Below are 24,975 nucleotides of genomic sequence, written 5' to 3' on the forward strand. Positions count from 1 at the left end.
CTATATTACAATTTTCATTGATTTTTTTATGTAGACTATTTAATTACAGTAATATATAATTTTATTTATAATAAATGGACATATTTGTAAGAAATCAAATAATATAATGTAAAATTATTATTTTTTAAATTTGAAAATATTGTGCTGCTACTATTGGTTGTAAGTTAACTAATCATGACGTGTTTTAATAAATGAAACATTCGTAAATAATAGTATTAAATTAAAAATATAATAAAATAAATGTGATAACAATTGATTATAAAATATTTATTGTAGATCTTTTTAGATAAGATAAATAAGTTCGCTATACGAAATTATATTCTCAATCAAAATCAAACCTAGTGAATAATATAGATTTTTAAATAGAAAAAAATGAGTCTACCAAAAGCAAAGAATTAAGCTTCGTTTGTTACGGTAATTGGAATCAATTTAATACAAAAGAATTATTATATTATAATTTTTGCAAGTAAAATAATTTGTTACAGTGTTATGTTTGTATATAACCTCTAATTATCACGAGAGAAAATGTCAACAAGGAATGATAAACTAAAAGATCAAATAATCATAAGTGATTTTGGAGTTTCTTTAAATTGAAAAGCATTATTAATCATACACAAAACAGAAAAATGAGAAAATATTATCAAGCTGCATTAGCTATAATCGCTATTGTAAGTTTAATATCATTATTGTTCTATAGACATGAATATAATAAGTTAAGATATGTCTTAGAAGTTTTCAACTATTTTGGTAAACCAAATCAAAAACAAATCAGCACAAATTGCATAAACAATAATGTATCATTCATAGAGCATAATATAAAATTAGATGAACCTGCTTCATCTTGGCAAAGATTAAATGACGATTTGTATGTATATTCTGCATACAATTTAAGAAATAATAAAGTTCATGCAATAAGTTTTAGTAAAAAAAATGCTATATCAAATTTACAATGTATAATATATTTTGAACATGAAACAAAACCATTTATAGGAAATTATAAGTACATTGTAATCAGTAATACTCCATATTTTGCGAACGAAGAAGAAAAAGCAGGATATAATGGATATTACTTAATTTGTGCATATACAGGAAATAAATTACCAGTTGGGGTGTCATTCTTTACAGAATTTGATAAAGATGGTACTAATGCTCCTATCTTGTCTGTTGTGACACAACCACAAAATTTAAATAACAATGATATAACAGTTTGTATAATACCACCATTATTGAAACCTATGCATGAAATTGATATGATCACTTTTTTAAGTTTTCATGAATTAATAGGTATAAATAATTTTATAGCATATGATTTTGGTATTGCAAATATGTTGAATAATCGTTTAAAGGAATTATCTATAAGAAATGTTCCACAATCAAAGTTTGCATACATAACAGTACCATGGAATTTTCCTTTTAGTAGACTTGATGCTAATATTATAAGAGATATCATAGAAGCAGATTGTTTGCACCGAACATATAATAAAATTATGTATATTGCTATTTTATCCTGGCAAGAATATATAGCATTAAATTATCATCATTCAGTTGTAGACTTATTAGCTGATTATAAATCATCGAAATTATTAGCAGATCGTTATAAATTGAATAGTTTGACATTTTGTACAAAAGAACTAGATAATACTCTTTCTACAAACTTTACATTAATCATGTATAGAAAAATACAATTTGATACAGATCTTACAGATCATTATCCTATTTTCATATCAAAGCCACATGAGGTATTATCAAAAAATAATGTATACACTCAAAAAATGGCTAAAGACTTGATTCTTGTACATAATTATAAGACTTGTAATGATGTTAAGAAGATTCAAAAAGTTAACATCTTTAATACTTCTATTCCAAGATTTTCAAAGGACATAAGAAACTCGCCGATTTTTACAAAATTTATCAGCCATTAGAGGAAAAATGAAATAAATTTTTTTTGATATTGTCATCGGTTTTTTGCTTATATATTTTTATATACAATTAATTTTTTTCTTTTTTTTTTTTTTATTAGATTTATACTAAATCTATCGCCAAAAAAATTGGACATTTAATTATTAAATTATCTTTTTAGTATCATTAGTTACTTAATAGTATCATAATAGTATCATTAGTTACTTTTATATTGCTATATGAATTAAGAATATCTGATATAAAAAGTATGTATTCATTTAAATAATTACAATTTATAAGCAAATTTTGTTAAACATAAATTTATTACATAAATCCAACTAAAGTGTAAAGTATACTATAAATATGTACCATAGTTGTAAAAAGTTTAATGTTTATATAAATATACGTTTATAAGGATAAATCTTTTGTAAATTTATATTTCTTATTTTAATTGGACACTATATGCATATTTTAATGAATGCTTCTTACAATTCCTTTTGTTAATTTTTATATAAAACTATGTTTAATACAGCATGAGATTATATTTTTTTTTTTTAAATAATATGATTATAATGACATAAGTTTTGGAGCAAAATTAATTGATCTCACTATTTTATGAATGAAAATATAAAGAAATTTTGTTTTTATGCATGTGCATATATATATATTTTTTACCACCTAGTTATTTTCTGAATTTTATTAACTAAAGTCATAGGAAAGCTTATTTTAGTCGTTGCATTATGGTTGCATTTTTTAAACCCGTTTCTTCAATTGTTTTATCCTCTGTTAATTCCTTGGTTGGATACATAGTTAATAAACTGAAGTCTCTCATGGCATATTGAGGCCTCATACTAAAAGTACAATAGTAAAGGAAAATGTATTTTTTATCTAAAAGCATGTTCTTTTTTTATAGAGCTGCATTTTAAGTATATATATATTAAATATTACACATACGCGCACGCTCACGTACAACGTTATATCAGTCATATATACAATATTAAAGGATACGTTGTTATATATCTTCTGAGGTCACTTATGGTATGAGTTAAATTGAATTGCGCTCGTACACTACTTCCATCTGCAAGTCGAATTTGTATTGTAGTGATCGGTTTAGCTGTATCTAAATTTAATTGCTTTTTTGCTTGTGATTCATTGGCTGCTTGATCTGCTGGATCAGTTGGAATTGTCATACCAACAGTAGCTGGAGATGGACTGTAAATATTTGATGTAAATATGTATTTTATTGTATTACTAAATGTTATTGCTAATTATTAATTATAAAAAGAAATATGTGATACCTTCCCAACATATGCCCTTTCCCAGTAAAAGCTTTAACTTTTGTTTTTGGAGGAACATATTCTTCATGATGATGATCTTCCATATCTAGTCGTAATTCTGCATCTTGAACTTCTTGTCGAATTTCTGCAGGAATTTCTCCTCGCTTGATAGCAGCTAAAAATTCTCTATTTTCTGGATCACTATATGGGCGAATTTCACGATCGTTTATAGTAAAACCATCGCGCCATAATTTCAGAGTAATAAGACCAGTATTAGACTGTTGATTGGACTGTGCTCCTGACACAACTGAAAATACATTTTATGTTTAAAAATTATTCATTTACTTCTCATATTTTTTACTGAAGTATTAATGATATATAATGTTAAATTGTATTAATTAATTAATACCACAAAGAGATGAAATATTATTTATACAAAGTAACAGATAATTCATATAATTTGTACATAATAAAGTAGATTAGTTTTATATATGCACATGTATATGCACAGAAAATTTGTATATACCTTCTGTATCTGAATTAGTTTGTCCTAATTTATAACCAGTACCACTGAATGTATTTGGTCTTTGTTGTCCACTTGTTCTAGGTTCTATAGAAATAGATTGTTCTTGACACGATTTAAACATATCGCTTATGATATCATTTTTTTTCCCTGGACCAAGTACCTGTTGACCACTGTGTTCAGATCCACCAGCATAGAAGGCTTGTCCTTCTTCTTCTTCCGAACTACTATCTCTATTTTGTAAATCACTTATTGTACTAAATTTTGGTTTTGGTTTGGATTTATTTTTAGCTGTATTTTTATCCATTGTGCTAGCTTCTTTATGTTTCACTATATTCTTTGAACTATCTTCTATATCTTCTTGTACGGCACTTTCGACAGATTCATTTACCAATGTAGGAGGCTCATCGGTTTCATAAAAGCTTGCAAGTGCAACCTATAATCGTATTGTACAACATCAGATGTAAATTAAAAAGAAAATTTAAGTTTTGTTGTTAACTACATATGTACAACAAAGGATATTAAATAATATTAATAAAAAATATGACAATTATATTTACTAAAAGTATCTTTATACGATCGTTTTTCTTAAGAATTTATTATGTTATTGATAATTTTCGAATAAAACAAAAATAATAAAGAATACAGATATAAAACCACTTTTTATTAAAATTGTATCTATAAATTTGAGTAATATTCAAAGTTATAGATTGAAGGTTATATGAAATTGTTATAGATATATAAGCAACGTAATATGATAAATAATATTAAATAGTCCGAGACAAAATTTACAAGAAAAAATGCAATCTCACCTCGAGCTGCCAAGCAGATGACTCAAGGTAAAATTGTGCTCTTTCTGGTTCAACACCAGTTACATCTGTAAATTGCGAAACCAACTCGTCGTGGTTCGGCATGATATACGATTATTAAATCACTCACACAATGTATGACTGCTTCCTTTCTTGTCGATCGATGTATCTCTATTTAATTTCGCTCTATGAATTCTGCAGATCTAACAACAAAATTTTTTTTCTCGGCCTTAAACTGCTACTGTCATTCCTTTTGTCTAGATAAACGTGAACCGGATGTTACCGCGCGGACAAAATTTGCAAAATATTTGAAATTTCAACTTCATCATATCGCATACTTTTACATTATTTTTTTTTTTAAATAACGTTTTACAAATTTATTATAGATAATTTTTAAGATTTTACTACATTTAAAAAATTATTGATATTGTATATATTTATATGTGATTTTCTTAAAGAGTATTCGTTTGTTCATTTCAGTGAATTTCGATACAATTTACGATTATAATTAATTTACATTAGAAATTACTAAATTTAACGATACAATGCTGTACCACGTCTTATCCAATGTGCAACGCATATGTTGGTTTTTAAAGGTATAGTCATAATATGAATATGCAAACTTTGTATTTGATCGGAATGTGTAAAATTCGCATTTGATTTTTTAATGTCATTTTCCATGCAAATAGTGTACACAGGACATTTATACACGTTTTCTAATATTATTTCTTTTGTGACAAATTTAAGACAAATGATGGGCATTTCGTAACGATACGTACCAGGTACACTATTTGTTAATGTCATTTTTTGCGAATCCCATTGTGCACCGATTAAATATAATCCGTAAATGAAAAAATTATCATTAAATCTTTGTTCAATTTTAGATGGTTCATAAATTGCCAATATTTTGAAAGCCGAGTAAATCTTTTTAATAGGAACATTATGTTTTCTCGAAAACATAAGTTTTGATACGGAAAGAAACATTTTGCAATACGATAATGCACCAAAATGTATCAAATAAGGACGCTCATTTTTAATCCAATCTTTGATAAAGTTTCTTTTCTTTAATAAATAACTAATAAATTCAGAAAGGTTTATAGCTTCCATATTATTGGATATTTTTTTCCAGATATATGGAATTTGGCCATTGTATATTAATTTCCATAATTCTTCCAAATGATTGCTTAATATAATGTCACCATTAAATGCTGATCTCAAATCTGCCAATGTTCTTTCCATTTCAATTAATGTTTTATTAATTAATTCAATTTCATATATTAAAACAATATTCAATGGATTTGAAAGTGTAGAATGATAAATTTTTTCTACATTTTCAACGATGCATATATTTGATATTTCGGCTTCAATGTTATCGATAATAGTTAGTTTATCTGGTTCTATAAATTCATCGGTTTTTGATGGGATCACAGAACTCATTAAAGACATATATGTAAGAAATTCTGCAGTTTCTTTAGCATCTCTTATAGCAATAGCATTTTCATCCGTTCCAAATACTTCAGCAGAATGATCTATTGACATATTTTGTATATGTTTTATTATCTCATTATATTCACATTTTCGAGGCAATAGATATTTTGAATTGTTAGAAAAGAAGTATTGTGAATATGTTATATTATCATTGCAATAATAATTTAAAAGATAATTCATACATCTTTGATCAAATTTGTTCATGATTTTTCCACCATAATTACATTCACTAATAAAATATGATATTGCTTCAATTGGTACATGCTCATACTTGTTTATTAAATCTTGTAATTGCAAAATGGATGTTTCAAAATCGGAATAATCAAAATCATATGGAATATTCCAACCCTGTAGCCCAAAGTTATTTTTTTCCTTGATAACTATATGGAAGAAACATAGTTCATAGAGAAATTTTGTAAATATTTTTTCTTTTCCAGGACAGCAATCAAAAATATTTTTATTCTTTATAGACTTTGATTGAAAAGATCTCAATAAATTTCCTTTAATATTTATTGGATCATCTAATGTTAACTTTATACTGTTTTGTAAAATACTTATAGGGAATTCATTAATAGAATAACTAGATAGCCATAATCGAAAAGTTAAACATGTGTTTGATGCATTAAAATTTTCACAAATTTTTTCTAATTGAAATAACCATGGAACAGCAAGATGACAATTTTGAAGAAATACCCATCCACCATCTTTTTGTGCTTTTTTAATAAGCATTTCTGCTTTTTTTTGCTGTGTGTCTTTCATAGAAAGAGAAATATATTTTGATGAATAGCCAATGGTACTTGCGTAAGCAGAAAGAAAAGAAAGAGGCAAAGAGTAGCTTGGTAAAATAAATAAAAGCGGATGAAGGCAACTAGATTCTGCATACGATTGTGACATTGTATATTGAGATGAGTAATTAAACATTTTTCCCAGATAATTCTCCACAAAATATATTATATGATAAATGATCTTATCTGGCTCTGTAATTTTAGCTAATATTAAATTTTGAAATGGGCCTAACGTTTTATTCCATGGATCTGGTAATGTTCGAGTTTCTAAATGATCTGAGGTCCAATATATTTTCCAAGCTATATCATTAGAAGAAATATCCTGTACAAGACCATGAAAATTAGGTAAGTTATCATTTATATAACAAATTTTGTTCCACAACTTTGTTGGTAACCAAACTGGTGCTTTATATAAATTTGAAAAATTAGGATACTCTATATCTGTGACAGAAAAGAAATTAATTTCTTTTTCTGTTGTTTGCTTATTGTCTAATAAAATTTTAGAACACAGTAAAAACGAATAAACGAGTTTGTGTTTCTCAAACAAAGATCTACAGACACTTGAATGAAGATTTTGTGTAAATGAAAATTTTAATAATTTCAATCGTTTCTCAAGAGGAATATTTTTGTTTGATCCTTGGATGGATCGTGTAAATAATTGGATAAACCATTTGAATGAAAAGCGATACATATGATTTAAATTTGATAATGAATTAAGTGTTGTAAATAATCCAGCACAAAATTTAGTATATTGCATATAAGTACTTCGAACCATATTTATTTTATTTTTCATCACTTCAGCTTGTTCTTGTTTTCTTATTATTTGCAAAGAAAGTGTCTTAGAAGAATCCAATATTTGTATAGCTTTTTCATCTTCTATAATATTTACACTAGTAGATGATAATGTACTTAAAATTTTATCTTCTTGTGATTTAAGAGCTTCCCTATTGATAGCATCTTCTATCCAAATATTCTCAAATTGTTCTTGAAGTTCTAATCTTTCCTTTCCAATAATTATATCTAAAAGTTTATCTTGAAGAGCTTCACAAGAAAGTGAAAAATCTATTACAATAAGTTTATTATATACATGAGGTAAATAATGTGGATTAGATAATCTTGTTGTGACATACAATCTAAAATTGAGTGAGTATTTGATAATAGTTCGACCAATTTTTAAATACCAATCATCGCCATTTTTATAAATATTTTTTAACAAAAGTGAATCTATAGCAACTTCAAGTTCTTCTTCAATATTTTCTAACAAAATTGGATTACCATTTTCAATATTATACTGTATGATGGACATGTAGTCAGAATCTGTGAATTTTATAACTTTAAGACCATTCTTTTTCTCTATTTCTTTAATCCAATTATTAGCTTGATTCTGAGTATCAATGAATAAAGGCCATAATTTTGAATTCTCCATAATAATAGCATTCTCTGTGGAAAATCTGTTTTTAGATAAGCCATTAAGATACCATGAACTTATTTCAAATTCCACTCCAAGTATATTCACAAAATCATAAGATTTAGAATATGGTAATTTTAAAATTTGTAGAAGCTTAATCCACTTCTCTATCATTTTATCTCTATATTTGATGTTATATGGAGCCATGTAAGCTATTATCCCAGAAGAAAGTATCATATCCCCAGCCAAATTATCATAATTTAATTGAAGATTACATACAAATTGTAACCAACGTTCTTTTTCACTTCCGAGACTTGCAATCAAACTTTCTGCTTTTTGCAATTTCTTTGTACAGTTACTTACTTCTTCTTCTAATTTTAATTTTTTCTGTAAAGTATCTTGGAGGCTATTGTTCAGAGTAGCCAATTTTATATTTAAATTCGAAAGAGTTCGACGTTTTTCATTTAAAAATGCTTCTGCTTCATCACATTCTTTCTGAGCTGCTGCTAATTTCTCTTTTTTTGGAGCTACTACTTTAGCAATTTCATTATAAGACACCATTGCTCTTACCCATTTACAAAGTCCTTCTGCAGCACTTGATGCTTTAGCAACAATATGAGGTACAAAATTTTTATCAGTCATGTAAACATTTTTAACAATTTGTATAACAGTAGGTGGTATATTATCTTTATTATAATCTTTCAAATTTTGTAAAAAATTCATATCTCCTAAAATACGTTTACTTGGACCCCAATAATCTGTAATTTTTTTTCCACTAATAGAATCAACGATTCGATCTGGTGTTATGCCTAACATAACACAAACAGCAGCCATCACTAACTTTACAGTATCAGGAGGATTTTTCATAGCTTTGACTAAAGTAATGTCAGTTGGTTTTAATGTATTTAAAGCTAAAACAGCATCTTCAAGAATAGGAATAGCTACTGCAAGATCAGCTTCACATTCAGATTTGAGAGCTCCAGCAATATCTGCCTTTTTATTGGCAATTCCTTCTTCTTTTTTTATAAGGATTGTAGCTTTCTCTACAGTTAAATTTTCATTTTCAACTTCTCTCATTGTCTTTATAGTTCTTTCAGCAGATAGTTCTAATTCAGGTTTTAGAATTGTTAATGTCATACTCATTTTTTCTACTTGTTTTGCTGCTATTTCAAGTTGCTCTAAACCTATCATATATCTATTTCTGGTAGTAATAATTTGTTCCTGCTTCTTAGTCATTAAATGTGTATATAACTTTACAATATGTAAAAAAGCTGAGTTTGTAACATACATTGGTATTCCATTATCCTTTAAGTACATTAAGCTATTCATTTTTGCATCATTATGAAAATTTATGCAAGCTTTTATTACACTATCTTTTATATTATCTGGAATATGTGTGGTTTCTATATGAATTCTAGCTATTTCAACAAGAGCATCCTCTGGCCATGTATCATAACAATTTATTGTACAGTATTTAATTAAATTAGGATATAAATAAAAATATCTTCTCATTGTATTATTGATTGGACTAAAGCCAAGTACAAAATGTAAATTATTTTTACATTGCTGTATAAAATAATCCATTACAGCAGATATATCCATTTCTGCATTTGAATCACCTTTTTGAGCATGTATACGTGTTGCTGCTATGATATTAAGTTTTTCTTCACTTGAAAATAAGTCAGGTATTTCACCAGTGTTTAATAAACTATTAATATCTTGAAGGAAGATATTCTTCATCTGTCTATCTGTAAGATAAAATGTACAATCTTTTTGAGATTCTCCACATGTACGTAATATTTCTTTTAAATCTTCTCTCCAAATATTAAGATTATAATATGAATCCGAAGTAGGCTCAAAAAATTTTTGGTCCAGTTGTATATAACTAGCAAGTTTAGTTATTGATCTTTTACCAGATCTAACGGTAGAAATAATTATTACACTTCCACCGGGCATTGCCAATATTCTACAAACTTGTACTAGATTTATCAAAATTTGTTGTGTTATTACAATATCAATTTTTTCATTATTGGTATTATTATAATCCTTCATATAAGATATAATTGTATCTTTCAATATTTCTAAAGAACTTATTTCTTCATATTTTTTATACTTTGGTGAAGTTTTCTCGGATTCCATAAAATTACCAAATAGAAGGTATTTTAAACTATCTTTTGTAATTTTGTTATCCTCAAATTTGGACAAATGATCAAAAGCAGACTCAAACGAATCTTTAAAATATTTTTTCACAGATTCTTTTATACTTTGATATAAAATCTCTTTATCATCATCGTCTAAAATACGATCACCGAATACACGCAGCGTTTCATGTACCCACAAACGAATGAATATAATTTTTGTATCTACCGATTCTTTTTGGATAAGACTACAACCACTTATCACTCTGTATATATCTCTGATATTAAATAAATACTGCACTTTGGCAGGTATTGGACGCAAGATGTTGGATATTGAGTTGTAGACATCAATTGTAGCATTCGTTATACTTGTTACATTATTTAATACATCTGTGCTAAAAAGATTATTTTTTAAATTAGTTAAAAGCATATTAGAAAATATTTTATATATGTTATCTGTCGTAAGTTCAGGAAATGTGTAAACATTAAAATGTCGCATAAATCTAGGACAAATACTATGTTTGTCATGACCAGTAGTTATTGTTAATAAAAAGTTAATATTGGTAATGAAGATTTTTTCAAGCATTTTTGTGTCATACCAATACCCATAATTAAAATATTGTCGTATTAATTCTAGTACAGACTTTGAATCCATATTTGTATCAGTATTTAGATTTAAATCATCTATCAAGTTTATACAATATTTATCTTTTGGTAAAGCATAGTATTTTCTTTTAATTCTACTTAAATATGATAAAAATAAATACTTTGCTTTTTCTGCAGTTATAAGAGAAGAAAAATTAAATGTATTTGTTGAATATTTGTGCTTTGATAATTTATTTTTTAACAAGTTCTCTAAAAGAACAGTTTTACCTGTTGTAGTATTACTGCAAATAAGAAAAGGCTTGCAATACTTGATATGTGTAAGAAATAAATGACTATACTTAATAGAATTAAGAGTTGGAACGTACTTTTGATCAAAATTGCACATATCTGTTATTGTTTCACCTTTCAATAAATCATTGTAATGTTTCCAATTACCTACACCTTTAAAAATATATAAATTATCTTGTATCAATCCTTCAGTAGGCAAAACAATATCATAGTGCTTAATTTCTTCTGGACGTGGATATTTATTGTGAGCATCATTCCAAAGTGCAATACAGAATTCATTAAATTTTATTTGAAAAGCTGTGCATGAATTTCCTCCAAGTACCCATACTAAAGATAATATTAAAGCTATTTGTGACCATATGACAAAATGATCTAAATTTTCTTTTCTTTCTAACTGTTCATTACAAGCCTCTAGTAAATACATTTCAAATAAATTTAATGTTGATGTCACAAGATGTAATTCTCCTACATTTATTGTCATTGTGCAATTCAAATGTACGAACTGAAGACAAGCCTCTAATGACCAGTTTAATAATGAATACATTACTTTTTCGTACTTATTATACATTTGATTTTTACTTATATGAGATAATATATATGATTTCCATCCAATAGATTGTGGTTCAATGTAAATCATACCACAATGTGATACAATAACTGGAGATACATTTGCCAAATCTACAGTTTCAAATATTATAGACATTGTTTTTGTCATCAAAATCCTTTCTCCAGAAATTAAATGAAGCATTTTATTGCTATCTATTACAGTATACAAATTTTCAACCCATACATCATTCAAGGATCCATCAAATATCAACCACTTTTTATCTGATGAAGTATTTGTTGCAAAAATACGGAATATTTTAGAACATAAACCATCCTCCCATAAACTCAATTCTCTCTTGTACTGACCAAATAATTGATTGCTGTTAATGACTCCTGGATTTATAATCTCTAGCGTAACTTCTGCACCATTATTATCTTTCCATTTATGTAATAATAAAAAAGTATCTGCAAGAATCTGTAACATTTCTGTTTTTCCTGTAAGTGGACCACCAACAAGTATAAGAGCATGTTGAATATGCATTAATTCAAATATTTGTAAACATTTTAATTTCAGTATTTCATGAAAATGCAAAGATCTTGATTTGCATACATTTTCTAAAGCCATTAAAACTGTATCATTATTGAGAGATGGTAACTTAATGCAAGGAAATATACTATGTATTATATTTTGGAAAATTATTATATCTTCACTATATAATAAAGGTAAAATTATATCAATTACTGAACGTAGCAATAAAACATTTTCGTCTTCTGTTTGAAAATGAATTTTTAACATCCTTGCAGTCTTAATAATTGTTTTCATTGAGCACATGTTAAATTTATAATGTGGTCTATCTAATAATTGTTCTGATAACAATTTATAAATTACAATCAGTTTTGTTGCGAGCTCTCTTCCATTGCAAAAACCAGATGCTAAAAGTTCTATTTCTATTATTTGATTGAGATCTGGTTTTATCATAGAAATTTTGCGAAAAAGTATTTTCAAATCATCCGGTAATTCATAATATTTAGTATGTTGCACATTCGTAATAATGCAAATATTTCCATTTGAATTTAAATTTAATTTGGTTCCTTCAAACATTACAGATTTCAAATTCGTTGATGTTACTTGATGAACATTCTCGATTGTTTGTGTAATTGCAGATAGTACACTTAACTCCAATTTATCAAAGTTTTTAAAACAAATCCATGTTCCACAAGAAATAAGTCCTTTCAGCACATATAGTATAGATTTGTAAGTAAATCTTTCATTCATGTTTAATATGTAATAAGGCATTGCAAGAGAATTTATTAAATACTTAATAGTTTCTGTTTTGCCAGTTGCCACTGATCCAATAATAGCTCCATATAAATGATAGCTGTAAGCTTCCATTAATGTACGAAGACATCTATCAGTTAATGGTGTACTCACTAAATGTTGTTGATAATAATTATACTCATAGCCGTAATTTACTGTAGCATTACATAATGAAATTTTTATATCACTTTCAGTCCAGTAATAACGCATTTGTGCAAACCAGTTAAAGTCAGTAGAAGAATTAACATTGTTTTCTAATAATAATTTAATAATTTCTTCATAATTAGCAGTTATAATTATTAATGACATTAAAAGTTTTCTTTCTTGATGCATTATATTATTTTTAACTTGATCAGATAAGCAGGTAAATAATTCAGAATACTTTTTGTAAACTGTTTTTAATAATAATAAGTTAAAAGGTAAGTAACAACTTTGAACCAGAGAGGTCCAATAAATATGAGAAATACAAATTATTACCATACTTGGTACATTTTTAATCCAATCACATACATTCTTTTCTTCAAAATGCAAATAACATTCTTGTAAATTCTCATAAATTGTATCTTTTAATACCTTTTGTAAAGTACATAACCATTTTTCTTCACCATTTAATATTGTAATATTTGTATTAAGTTGAAGACTCTCATTGCAGTCTCCCAAAATGGAATAGATATTACAAGTTTTATCAAATTTTAATTTTTTGATACCAGGAAAACACTTTTGTAAACATAACTGCAATTTATCAGTATTATCTGATTCAAATAATATATTTTGAATTTCTATATTTGATAGAAAAAAGAATCTTTCGAAGTCTAATCTTTTGCCATCTAAATAATTATGAAGACTTTTCATTATTTGATCCATTTTAATATTTGCATCGTGTAAATTATTTAATACATCAGAATCATTCTGTATGGTATGAAAAGTAGCATTTTCTGAAATTCTGTTTTGAATATTTTCCAATGTTTTATTCACTTCTCTATATAAAGAATTTTCTTGGAAAAAATAAGTTTCTATTGCTTGGCACTGAAATATTGAACTTACAGAAATTTTATATTTCTGTATGTCAAACCAAAGTATTATTATTTCTTGTATCTTTTTGAGAGAAAAATGAAAATCTTTAAGAGGTGAGAATATAGATTCAACAAAGTGAGATGCTCTGATTTCTTCTATTTTTAAGAAATGATCTTCAAGAAGACTGTCTATATCATCTTGCTTTTTAAATACAAACAATTTGGTCTTGTCGCTATAAATTATTTCAAATGAAATTGTATACCACATTTGTTGCATTTCTAACAATTGTTGATAAAGATAAAGTTCTTTAGTAGCCTTTGTACTTATGATTTCATATTTCTTTATATCTTCTATCAGATTAAAATTAATAATTTTCTGAAGTGTTGTTCCAGCATTTGGGGTAAGATCAAATTGTGATATAATAGACATTTCTTTCCAATGTTGTTCCTTGAGTGCAGGATTACATACGCACATAACAAGTGGCAAATATACTTTAAATTGTTGGATATCATTAAGTGCTTGCCATGATAGTTTCAGTGGAGCAGGTTGTTGCATAGGGTCTGGATCATCTGTGATTCCAGAAAACTTAAATGATTTATTTGATGTAACATCCATTTTAATTCGCGACTTGAATTGTTTATTCATCTCTGTAATTTTTATAAAATAATATAAAGTCTTTTCCTTAATCACATCAGGATTCAAGTACTCAAAAGGTCCATTCAACCATATAGAATTATCTCTCTGCCATTGACGAATAACATTAACAAGACAATAAAATGGATTAACTATCTCTTTTAATTCAACTACTCTTGGAAATTCAGTCTCTGGAAATTTAAAAGACGATTCTTCTGCATTAATTGTAATAACTTGATCCTCTATTTCTTTGACTTTTCTGATAAGATCATCATAATGTTCAGAATATTCTTCAACTTTCTTAATATCATCCATATTATCTAAAATCATAAGAGATGGAAAGAGATTATCTACTTCAACATTTAAAGTATTTATACGCTTTTGGAGATCATCTTCAAAATCACTTTTAATTGCCTCACATATAATATTGCTTTGTGCAAATATGGGTTCTATTAGATTCAACCATCTGATAGTGTCTTTATATATTCTCATATGATCATCTGTTAATGTAGTTATTTCTAAAATAATACTTAACATTTTTGTTGATTTATGTATTCTTTCTTTTAATTCCTTTACCAAGATTTTTGAATCATGCAACATATAATCAATTAATTTAGTTAATCTCTTTGCATCTTTGGGTACATTTAAAGCTTTTGCTTTAAGATTTTCAAATTCAGAACAAATAAGTTGATTGTATGTTAGATGATAGTTTAGCAATTCCTTTGTAAGTATGTCTATTATTTCAGAGCAATATTTTATTAATGCTTCTTTTACAGGTTCTTGATTTAATTGACCTATATCATAATACACGTTTGTTACCATTGATTTTGCAACATCACGATGCATACTATATTTTTTTATTTCAGCTAGACAGACATCAAAATCTAACTTTTGTGAAATTAATAATTGAATTGTTTCTTTTACATTTGTACCATCACATATAATACCAAATTGATTAATAATAGTAGTAAGATCATTCATTATTGGTCTAAGCATATTTTCCAGTCTCATTTGTAATTTATTATAAGAACTTTTAACAAACCATTCTGGTAATTTTATTTTAATATATTCATGATTCGTATTTATGTTGAAATATTTTTCAAATGGAATCAATTCTTGAGCAACATTTTCAATATTTGAAAGAATATCATGGAATGTATAAAATAAATCTTTTGCATTTGGTTTTAAAATAATCTGATTGTTTTCATATATAAGCTTAATTTCGATTTTTGGTCAGCTATATTTACTCTCCATAAGATTTATTATATTATCAATTGACTTTATCATTATTAATATAATTTGCTGTGAAAAGACATTTGTTACACACTGTAAAAAATGTATTAAACGTTTTATAGGCATATTTTTTAATGTTTTTGCATTTATTACAGCTTTATATGTTTCATTATAAAAAGTATTTGTTATAAATAAAGCATTCCTATTAATTTCCTTGACACACATACTTTGCAATTGAGATAAGGTTATAATTTTATAATGTTGATATTTCTTAAGATCACAAATAATTTTTGGAAGTTTCAACTGTGCTGTTTCAACGATATTTCTTATTATCTGATGAGAAAGAAAATATTTTTTCATAAGAATACTACGATTTTTTATAAATTTGTCTTTGTATAATTTATAACTGTCAAAATTAGTTATTAATTTTTGACAATGATCCTTCTCAACGTACACAGCATTTTTACTTCCTAAACTTTGTTTTTCTTTCATATATGTAATTTCAATTTCATGAAAAATACGACTGATTAGCTTAGAATATTTTTTTCTATGTTTTTTTGGTATTAAAACTAATATGTCGTTTTTAAATTTTTTAGGAAAAGAATCCATAATTCAAAACTCTGTAACACTAGTTACAAATATTGGATAAAATATAACCATTGTTTTGTTACCATAGATACAACCCCTCTTTTCCACAACATTCCATTTTACATTCTTACTATTAAGTTCATGACTAAACGATAAAATAAATAAAATTTAATTAATGAATAAAAATTTGCTCGTTTTATTTTATTTTTTTTTTTTTTTTATTTTATTACATTCTTATTTATTCGAGATATAAACTGAAAGAAAGTACTGCCAAATAAAGTCACCATGTTGTGACGTTACATGAAAGTTGCGCAAATTGATTGAAAACGTACATACAGATTGAGGCATATATATGTAGACCATATATGTATGCAGTCTGCATATATGATGTGCGGTCACACTATTATATATATACACGCACACATATATATATATGTATATTAACAAGTGGCTGTTACAAGCTCAGTCACTATGCACGACGCAAATCATTTAGATGGCCTAACAAAGTTTATAGATATGCCTTAAAGAGCACGCCAATTTTTTAAAATAATGTAACGTGTATATACTATAATTTCAAGGTAATTTTATAATTATTGATATATCACTTTTTTCATCCAATATTCGTGTCGAACATATCAAAATTTTGTGTTTCTTTTTTTTTATAATAAATTTGCGTATTACTCATGCTGCCTAAGGGATATGGACCCAGGTATATTTTGACACAATTAGATTTTTTAACATATTAAAATATTATTTACAATTTGTATTGTAATTGCAATTATCTTTATATACTATTATTGACAAATAATTGAATGCTTTATAATAAGTTTTTGAGGAATTATATATTTTTAGAAAGTATAGGAAAAGAAACAATTGTAAGAGTAACTGATTGGCTACGTGGAATGTGGGAAATGAGACGTCGTAATAGCCCAGTTCAACAATGGGTTGATTCTATACCATCACCTATAAAATCAAGTGTACCTATCTCAATTGACGTTAAGTCTAGCACTTCGGTAATACCTACACCAGCTAAAGACATTCCAGTTTTGAAGGGAAACTATTCCAAGATTCCTACTATGACTGTATCAGCTCCTATAAATGTGCCTGGCTCATCAGCAGTCAATATGTCTACTAAAATACCTAGGTAAATATTTTAACAAGTGCATATATATATGCACATACATGAAACAAAATCAATAATATGTTTGTGAATGTATAAAGCATGACATTTTTCAATAAAATTTTTTTCTCAAGTTGTATAGATATAAAAATGATATATTTGTATTATAGTTCTCTTCCTCATGGTAGACTTGCACGAGACCAAAGTTTTCAATCAGATAGTAGCCATTGCAGTAGTATAGAAAGTTTATTAGAACTGAGAAAAGCAGATCCTGAAGCAGTTTTACTTAGTCTTGGATTTGGTGGTTGTTCCAATAGTCCTCAGGAAAGTGGTCCATTATCTCGTATACCTAAAAGGTTTTTACAACCATCAAAATTAAAAGGAATTGCTATAAATGACTTTGTTAAACAGCAACAAGAAACAAGTGAATCATTTGATTCCGTATCTTTGGGATATAGGGGTCTAACAGGTAAGCGAAAGTTTCATAATGTATATATCTTTTTAGATAAACTATATGTTACAATCCTTAATAGGATAAACCTACAATATTATCCAAGGTTTATAATATGAACAAAAACTTAACATAATATTGTAGTGTTGTACTATGTAACTGATACTTTATAGGAAGCGATGGCACATTAAGTATGAATACAAGTATTTTACATCGCAGACATTCTGGGTCCAGTACATTTGTAAGTTTAATGAATGCAATGTGCAACTACATTTATTTGCTGCAAAAACATGAACATCTTTTTTTAATTTGTTATATACGAAAGTCATAGCATGTATAAAAACATTGATTTATAATTGTTACTTACTCTCTTTTCTTTGTAAGGTATATTAATATTGCAAATATTGGTTTATTCTACATGCAAGTTTTTGTTACATGTGTGTGTTTATAATTAAATGAAGCTTATTCTACATATTTTTGTTAATATATATTTCAAAATGCATGAGTTTATATATAAGAACAATTATATGTAATAGAAATATGTATAGGAAGTCATTTAACATTAATTATAAGAGTGTTTGCAAGATAGATGTAATTACCTACAAACAAATCATAAACTATTTTGAAATTAAAGATTTCCTTTTGAAAATTATAGTTCAAAATGAGTGGAGTTTCTGCTTTTTTTTTTTTTTTTTTTTTTTTTGATTTAAATAGGATTAATAATCCTTTGATTTGTAATATATCATATGAAATATATTTTATTAATAATGCTTTGTGATATTTTATAAGGTTCGCCATATGTAGCACCATCTGAAATAGTCCAAAAAATTATGGAACGATTACGCGAGCACGAATCACATGAAATGGATGCTTATGCAATATACAATCCTTATGAACAATATAACAAAATATATCCGCAACCCAGACATTCCGTATTATCACCGGACAATAGACAATTTTTGGACCAACCACGATCAAAAAGCCCTGATATGCGTAATAAGCGCATGATTATTGGTAAGATAAAATATATTGATGTATCATCTTCTTCTTTAAATTATTTTCTACTTTATTTCATTATACATATTTAAGGACAAAAGTCTTTTGCTTTTGGACATAATGGTGATTTAATTGAGATATGCTTACCAAATACAAAAAAAACAACATCACATGAAAAGGTGAATGATTACTGTACTATTAACGATATTTCTAAATTAAGAGAATTAAAGGAAATGCATATAAAGCCAGAAAAATCATCTATTAATAAATCAGATGAATCTATCAAGAGGAATTTATCTGATCAATTTAATAATAGTACAGAATTTTTTGGAACTGACGAATTACCAAGTAATTATTTCGATGACCAAGTAACTCCTAATATGAAATATAAAACTAGAGAAAAAGAGCACTTCAAATCAATTGCTATTATAACAGAGAAAGATGACAATATTTTCTCTAAACATGTTGGTACTCGACGTGCTAGTGAAGGATATAATGAAGTTAATTTAGAAGAGAATAGTATCATCCCGGATGGTAGAAGATTTAGTGATAGTATAATCATGAAAAACCAAATTAATGAAAGTTTATTAGATAAAAGAAGAGGTTTGAAACGTCAAGCAAGGGTAAATGAATTGGATGCAGAAAGTTTCTATCGTTCAAACTTAATAATATCTAAAGCATCGCAAGATAAAGAATCTGAATCTGATCTATCATTTGATTCATACGCAACATCAGAAAAAATAATAGACATTAAAAAATTAAATTCTACTGTAGAATCTACAGATGAAGACGAGTGTTTAAGTACAGAAAAGACCAACGAAAATTACGGTCCATTTAATACTTATAAATATTCTCCAAGTGTAAGCACAAATACCTCAAGTACATCTACAACGACTTTATTAAAGACAAAAGATAAATGTTGTAAAAAGAAAAATCGAACTTGCGATTGCAAAGAAAAAATAGATCATATTTATAGAACTGAAGACATGCATGCAGATTGTTGCTGTCAATTCGATGATAGTAAATGCTGGGAGAAAGTAGAAAAAATAATGCAAGAAAATAAAAAATTAGAGGATATTGTAGCAAAAAGCAGAATAGAAATGGCAGAAATCCGTGATATGTTAAATAATGTTTTATCCGTCAGAATGGAACCTGGTTTTTGATAGTATAATCAAAAGATCTATTTAAATGAATTTTTAGCGGGTATTAATTGTTTAATAGATGATAATTATTTAACAGCATATAAACAACAAACAATAATATATTGTAGGAAGCAATCTGATATTTTTAAATGCTTTTTTCTAAATACTTTTACGAAATCTTTTTTTATAGATAATAGAAATAAGAGGCTACAATTTAATAGAGAACAATTAAGATAGATTAGTTTACTAAAAAGTTAGTTGAATTGTCAGCAATAAACGTGCTAAAATCTCAATATATAGAAAATGTTATAGGCCTATTATTTGGCTATTTTTATGTGCAAAAATATATGTACATGCAATGTATATACAAATATCTTTAAAAAAAAAAGAAAAGAAAGAAAAAAAAAACATATATCTTCGCGATACCAATTACGTACATCGTACGTATATATACGCGATATGTAGCAATGTTTTATTTTTTAAATGTTATTATTTTAATATGGGGCTGTGGATAAATACGAAAAGATATATTGCTTTATTATCCAATATTTTCAAAATATGGATATTGTTAAATATTTTCGTAAGTCATGATTTTAGAGCGACAATGTCTCAATATAACATTTGTGTTTTAGTGTATACAATAGTTATTATTATTAAAAATTTTTAATATTTTTAATCGACATTAATAAATTATAAATTGTTTTTTTAATTCATTAAAATTTTATTTAAGTTTATATTTGTTATTATTAAATATATGCACAAAAGGATTTTATATATGTAATTATTTAATATGAAGGTTTTAATGTCACATTACAAAAAAAAAATTAATTTGATATAACTGATATATTAGTTATATAAAATAAAAACAAAGGACCAAAAATTCCAGTCTTTTGTTAATTCTTTAAATATACACTAATTTATGTCAAATCAATGCTACTATATATATATATATATAGTAGCATATATATATATATATATATATGCAATGCAATCTTTTTATACGCTTTTTCTTTTAATATTCAAAACACACGTTTGCTTACATTCATTTATAATCTTCCTTACTAATGTATAATCTATTGGTTCAGTTAATGTAGATCATACTTGATTTTTTTTTAATTAAATTATATTTCATATTACGATTTAATATGATATATAAACACAATTATGCTTACGTACAGAATAAAATAGGATGATTAAACGGTTTTATATTCACGTTTTATACTTGTTAATAAGATTATGTAACTTTTATTCTATTCTACATTGACAATCAAAATTATAAATTATACTTGAGCAATATAAGAACTGTATGTGCAAGAATTATTTCTTGATTCACCTAGCATATTTACATTCTTATTTTAATAGTATTGGAAAACATGATATATGTTCTTCCCTATATTTTTACACGAAAAAACGCCATAAATTACATAACATTATTCATTTTTATTAAGATATATGGGGCTCATGATAAGATGTTAAGTACACGATATTAAATATTCTTGCAAAATTTATATCTTTACTGATGTTTTTTTTTATTTTTTTTTTTTTTTTTTTCCTATAAAGACCAATTTTGCTTTTATTATCAGGAGATTTACTAATTTTATATATATATACATATATATATAAAATATATATATATATATAAAATGTAAATCAAGATCAATTGTAAATGCTATTTTCCTTCTGTGAAGGATATTCACGCATTTACCTTTTTAAAGGTGTCACTTCGTTTGAAATTGTGATGATTTGTTACATTTTTCAATCTGCCTACGAAATAAAGAAGCACAATGAGATAATTTAAAAAATTTTAGTTTAGTTATGAAATAAAATAAAAGATGTATTAAGAGCACTGTAGAAAAAAGATATAATGTATAAATATGGGAAAACTAAATAAAGATCTACTATAAGATTTTCTTTATGCAATTCTCTTTTTCAATGTACGTTAGTTTATAACTTGCATCCGTGAAATGTTTCTATTAATCACGATCAGATAGACTCCATAAAGTTACGATTTTCTTATTCGATGAATTAAGAATTTGAATCAATCGTTTCCGTAATAAAAATTATTATTAATGCTGATATTCATTGTGGATTATGTCAAAGCAATGAATATTAATCTAAAAACATATAGTAATGTTTATGTTGAGCCACAATGAGAAGTTATTAAACTATAATCGATAACGGAAAATAATGAGATTCATTTGCGTAAGTAGCACCTTGTAACTTGGGTGGAAAACAAAAGTGGACTATTTAATTACCGGATGTTTTACTTTATTATTAAATGCAGCCATGTAAATGACCACTGAGTTTAAGATTTTTTTTTAAATCATGATCTTCATTGATGTCAAAAAAATAATCATGTTTTCCTAAAAACAAATTATACATATTTTTTAAACAATTAGTTTTTGTCATAGGCATAAAATCCCATTTAGTTTTACTTTACATATTATGTTATCAAACATTTCCATGAAAACGCAGAATCAGATATCTGCACTTTTTCATCGCAGTACACAGGTATTTTTTGGTAGAATCACATTCACTATGCCTAAAGCCACTCATTACGATAACGTTGGATCCATGGTTCACCCGATCTTAAATTTAAATATGAACCTGCTACATTACTGCTTCATGTTCGTGCATACATGTAATGTTTATACATAGAGCGTGATAATTACTGCCTTGCCAAAGTCTGCAGACAATATAAAATGTGCTATTACAGACTTGGTATTGGCATGCATCATTTCATATTGACTGTAGTATTTAGGAGGATGACATCTATGACGCTTTCTGTATTTTCATTCATATGTATATGTGGATGTAGAGGTATTCATCCTTAATATACCTTAAACCATATATAAACAAATAATAGCAAAACTCAAACTACATTTAATCTTCTTTTTCCTCCCTAAAACAGAAATTCTCTTCTTTAAGGGAGTCTTTTAAATAAATAAATAAATAAAAATAATGTGATCTTATAAAAAAATTAATCCACTAACTTTACAACTTCTTGTTGTTGTTGATCAAGATGAAGTTCCACAATTGTTTCTGTTCTATTTTGCACTTTGAAAGTTACCTGTGCTGCTAAATATTTGTCTTTGTTGCTGACTGACCACCCAGAATACTAGAAAGATTAAATGTACATTTATTACTTAAATGAATTATAAACATAAAATATATTTTTAAGTAATTACTTTATCAATAAATATATATACATACCGTGGAGGTACTTTTGTACAATGTTTTTCCATCTTCTTTAAAAGGTAAGAATTTTTGAAGTAATGCTTTCCCATCTATCCTCCACAAAGTTGGATCTTTATTTCCTCCGATATCAGCTTTTGCAACGACAAATGCTCCAGACTATAATTATATATTATAATTACTTGACATAATTTTAATATTACATTCTGCGTCTAACATATTATAATAAATTTTAACATACTGTGTAATCTTTTGGCGTTTCCCCTGATGATTCATTGAAACTATTATCATCAGAATCTTCTTCTTCATCTTCTTCTTTATCATCCTCTTCTTTCTTAGAACGTCTTTTCCTTTTGGGTTTTTTTTCTGCATCTGAATCGGATTCGTCGTCTTCCTCGTCGTCTTCTTCCTCATCCTCCTCTTCCTCATCTTCTTCTTCCTCTTCCGAATGTTGTCTTTTTTTAGCAGCTTCTCTTTGTGGTCTTTTTTTTGTAGCACTCTAAAAAGGAATATAAATATTATAAAATATTCTGTCAAGATTGATAATTTTTTGGTATAAAAAATTATAAATCATATATAGTTAGGAAGTAAATATTAATATTAATAAAAATTTGATCGAAATATCAATATACTTATCGTGATAAAGGTCGACATTAGATTCGCGCGTTTAAAAAATTTACTGCCGGCGCCACTGACCGGCCGGCAATGATGGCCGCACAAACATAGTCAAAATATAGAAAACAAACGATTTAACTTAGAAGAATACGATCTAGCAACACCTTTCTAGCACATTATAAAAATCGATCGAGTTTATATTTGAATAATAGTAATAAATTTTCAAGAATTATCACAGCACATTCACTCGATTAAAAAGTTTCATTTAAATACAGCATGAGTTATGAGATTTTGATACGTTTCTAACGTGTACCTAAAACTTTCATCCAAGTGTTTTTCTGTTCATATCGAATGCTTATAAAAGCAATAGCTTTTTACAAAGCTCGATGATTGAATATTTATTATACAAAAAAATGATAATCTTTGATCTCGAACAATTAGAAAGAAAGATAATGATTTCTTCGAGTGATGTTTCTTAGGAGGATTCTCACAATTTATTAAGAAATTCTCGACCGTTTGTGACGATTGTTCGATCGCAAATGAGGAAGAGTCGATTATTATTTTTTAATCGATAACATTGTTGCATCGACTAAGAAGTGATATAAAGTAAAATAAATAGAATAAGTCAAGGCGTAAAGTAATAGATATAAGTCGTAAAAGATGAAAAAGTTTCCGGTAGCGTGGGTTTACCTCAGCTCCTGCCTCTGGAGTCCACTCTTCCTCCGAAGCTCCTTCTACTTCTTCTGGATCGTCCGCTGAATATTCGTCTTCGTCCGACACATCCTTGGTTTTTTTCATGTTGCTTTTGCGCGAAATTTTCGTAAGAAATCCCGACGGGGCTCACTAAACGAAGGAAGAAAAAAACGACCGACAAGGAGCAAACCGTTGAACGACGTGCACTTA

The 24,975-nt window shown here is 26.9% G+C and overlaps 5 protein-coding genes across 9 annotated transcripts; 2 read left to right on the top strand and 3 right to left on the bottom strand.

The window, feature by feature from the left end:
* Positions 1-200: 200 nt before the first annotated feature.
* Positions 201-2,273, top strand: LOC118450051 (uncharacterized). The gene is made up of 2 exons (XM_035885433.2): positions 201-414; positions 486-2,273. The coding sequence occupies exon 2, from the start codon at positions 627-629 to the stop codon at positions 1,920-1,922; it is 1,296 nt and encodes a 431-aa protein (XP_035741326.1). The 5' UTR covers positions 201-414; positions 486-626; the 3' UTR covers positions 1,923-2,273.
* Positions 2,274-2,415: 142 nt separating this feature from the next.
* LOC118450050 (NSFL1 cofactor p47) lies at positions 2,416-4,765 on the bottom strand. Of its 2 annotated transcripts, none has more exons than XM_035885432.2 (5): positions 4,512-4,765; positions 3,703-4,135; positions 3,198-3,483; positions 2,908-3,111; positions 2,416-2,750 (listed from the first exon to the last, which is right to left on the bottom strand). In XM_035885432.2, the coding sequence occupies exons 1-5, from the start codon at positions 4,611-4,613 to the stop codon at positions 2,621-2,623; spliced, it is 1,155 nt and encodes a 384-aa protein (XP_035741325.1). In that variant the 5' UTR covers positions 4,614-4,765; the 3' UTR covers positions 2,416-2,620. The 2 variants fall into 2 exon arrangements, with proteins under 2 accessions (XP_035741325.1, XP_085519856.1); XM_085663730.1 differs by having other exon boundaries at positions 2,610-2,750; positions 2,854-3,111.
* Positions 4,766-5,042: 277 nt separating this feature from the next.
* Positions 5,043-16,870, bottom strand: LOC118450011 (dynein axonemal heavy chain 7). Of its 2 annotated transcripts, none has more exons than XM_085663713.1 (2): positions 16,420-16,870; positions 5,043-16,298 (listed from the first exon to the last, which is right to left on the bottom strand). In XM_085663713.1, the coding sequence occupies exon 2, from the start codon at positions 15,741-15,743 to the stop codon at positions 5,043-5,045; it is 10,701 nt and encodes a 3,566-aa protein (XP_085519839.1). In that variant the 5' UTR covers positions 15,744-16,298; positions 16,420-16,870. The 2 variants fall into 2 exon arrangements, with proteins under 2 accessions (XP_085519839.1, XP_085519838.1); XM_085663712.1 differs by having other exon boundaries at positions 5,043-10,722; positions 11,299-16,870.
* Positions 16,871-16,994: 124 nt separating this feature from the next.
* Positions 16,995-21,039, top strand: olf186-M (Ki-ras-induced actin-interacting protein-IP3R-interacting domain olf186-M). Of its 2 annotated transcripts, XM_035885321.2 has the most exons (6): positions 17,014-17,131; positions 17,249-17,262; positions 17,406-17,697; positions 17,844-18,142; positions 18,914-19,138; positions 19,214-21,039. In XM_035885321.2, exons 2-6 carry the CDS (start codon positions 17,253-17,255, stop codon positions 20,281-20,283), a joined length of 1,896 nt encoding a protein of 631 aa, XP_035741214.1. In that variant the 5' UTR covers positions 17,014-17,131; positions 17,249-17,252; the 3' UTR covers positions 20,284-21,039. The 2 variants fall into 2 exon arrangements, with proteins under 2 accessions (XP_035741215.1, XP_035741214.1); XM_035885322.2 differs by lacking the exon at positions 17,249-17,262 and having other exon boundaries at positions 16,995-17,131; positions 19,214-21,035.
* A 230-nt stretch (positions 21,040-21,269) lies between these two features.
* On the bottom strand, positions 21,270-24,899 carry LOC118450017 (uncharacterized). Of its 2 annotated transcripts, none has more exons than XM_035885335.2 (5): positions 24,763-24,899; positions 23,699-23,956; positions 23,476-23,616; positions 23,256-23,380; positions 21,270-23,183 (listed from the first exon to the last, which is right to left on the bottom strand). In XM_035885335.2, the coding sequence occupies exons 1-5, from the start codon at positions 24,868-24,870 to the stop codon at positions 23,165-23,167; spliced, it is 651 nt and encodes a 216-aa protein (XP_035741228.1). In that variant the 5' UTR covers positions 24,871-24,899; the 3' UTR covers positions 21,270-23,164. The 2 variants fall into 2 exon arrangements, with proteins under 2 accessions (XP_035741228.1, XP_035741227.1); XM_035885334.2 differs by having other exon boundaries at positions 21,274-23,164.
* Between the last annotated feature and the right edge of the window lie 76 nt (positions 24,900-24,975).

This window comes from Vespa mandarinia, chromosome 23, assembly GCF_050613455.1.
Source record: "Vespa mandarinia isolate Hongniang chromosome 23, ASM5061345v1, whole genome shotgun sequence".
Classification (NCBI taxonomy): Eukaryota; Metazoa; Arthropoda; class Insecta; order Hymenoptera; family Vespidae; genus Vespa; species Vespa mandarinia.

What these genes read in the sequence shown, in the direction of transcription:
- LOC118450011 (XM_085663713.1), bottom strand. Translation starts at nt 15,743, where the DNA reads ATGAGACTGGAAAATATGCTTAGACCAATAATGAATGATCTTACTACT.
- olf186-M (XM_035885321.2), top strand. An exon ending in GGGATATAGGGGTCTAACAG is followed by an intron (nt 18,143 to 18,913) that starts GTAAGCGAAAGT and finishes ATATTTTATAAG; the next exon opens with GTTCGCCATATGTAGCACCA. An exon ending in TAATAAGCGCATGATTATTG is followed by an intron (nt 19,139 to 19,213) that starts GTAAGATAAAAT and finishes TACATATTTAAG; the next exon opens with GACAAAAGTCTTTTGCTTTT.
- LOC118450050 (XM_035885432.2), bottom strand. Translation starts at nt 4,613, where the DNA reads ATGCCGAACCACGACGAGTTGGTTTCGCAATTTACAGATGTAACTGGT. An exon ending in CATCTGCTTGGCAGCTCGAG is followed by an intron (nt 4,136 to 4,511) that starts GTGAGATTGCAT and finishes ATACGATTATAG; the next exon opens with GTTGCACTTGCAAGCTTTTA. An exon ending in AAAGGGCATATGTTGGGAAG is followed by an intron (nt 3,112 to 3,197) that starts GTATCACATATT and finishes AAATATTTACAG; the next exon opens with TCCATCTCCAGCTACTGTTG.
- LOC118450017 (XM_035885335.2), bottom strand. Translation starts at nt 24,870, where the DNA reads ATGAAAAAAACCAAGGATGTGTCGGACGAAGACGAATATTCAGCGGAC. An exon ending in AAACGCCAAAAGATTACACA is followed by an intron (nt 23,617 to 23,698) that starts GTATGTTAAAAT and finishes ATATAATTATAG; the next exon opens with TCTGGAGCATTTGTCGTTGC. An exon ending in TGTACAAAAGTACCTCCACG is followed by an intron (nt 23,381 to 23,475) that starts GTATGTATATAT and finishes TAATCTTTCTAG; the next exon opens with TATTCTGGGTGGTCAGTCAG.
- LOC118450051 (XM_035885433.2), top strand. Translation starts at nt 627, where the DNA reads ATGAGAAAATATTATCAAGCTGCATTAGCTATAATCGCTATTGTAAGT.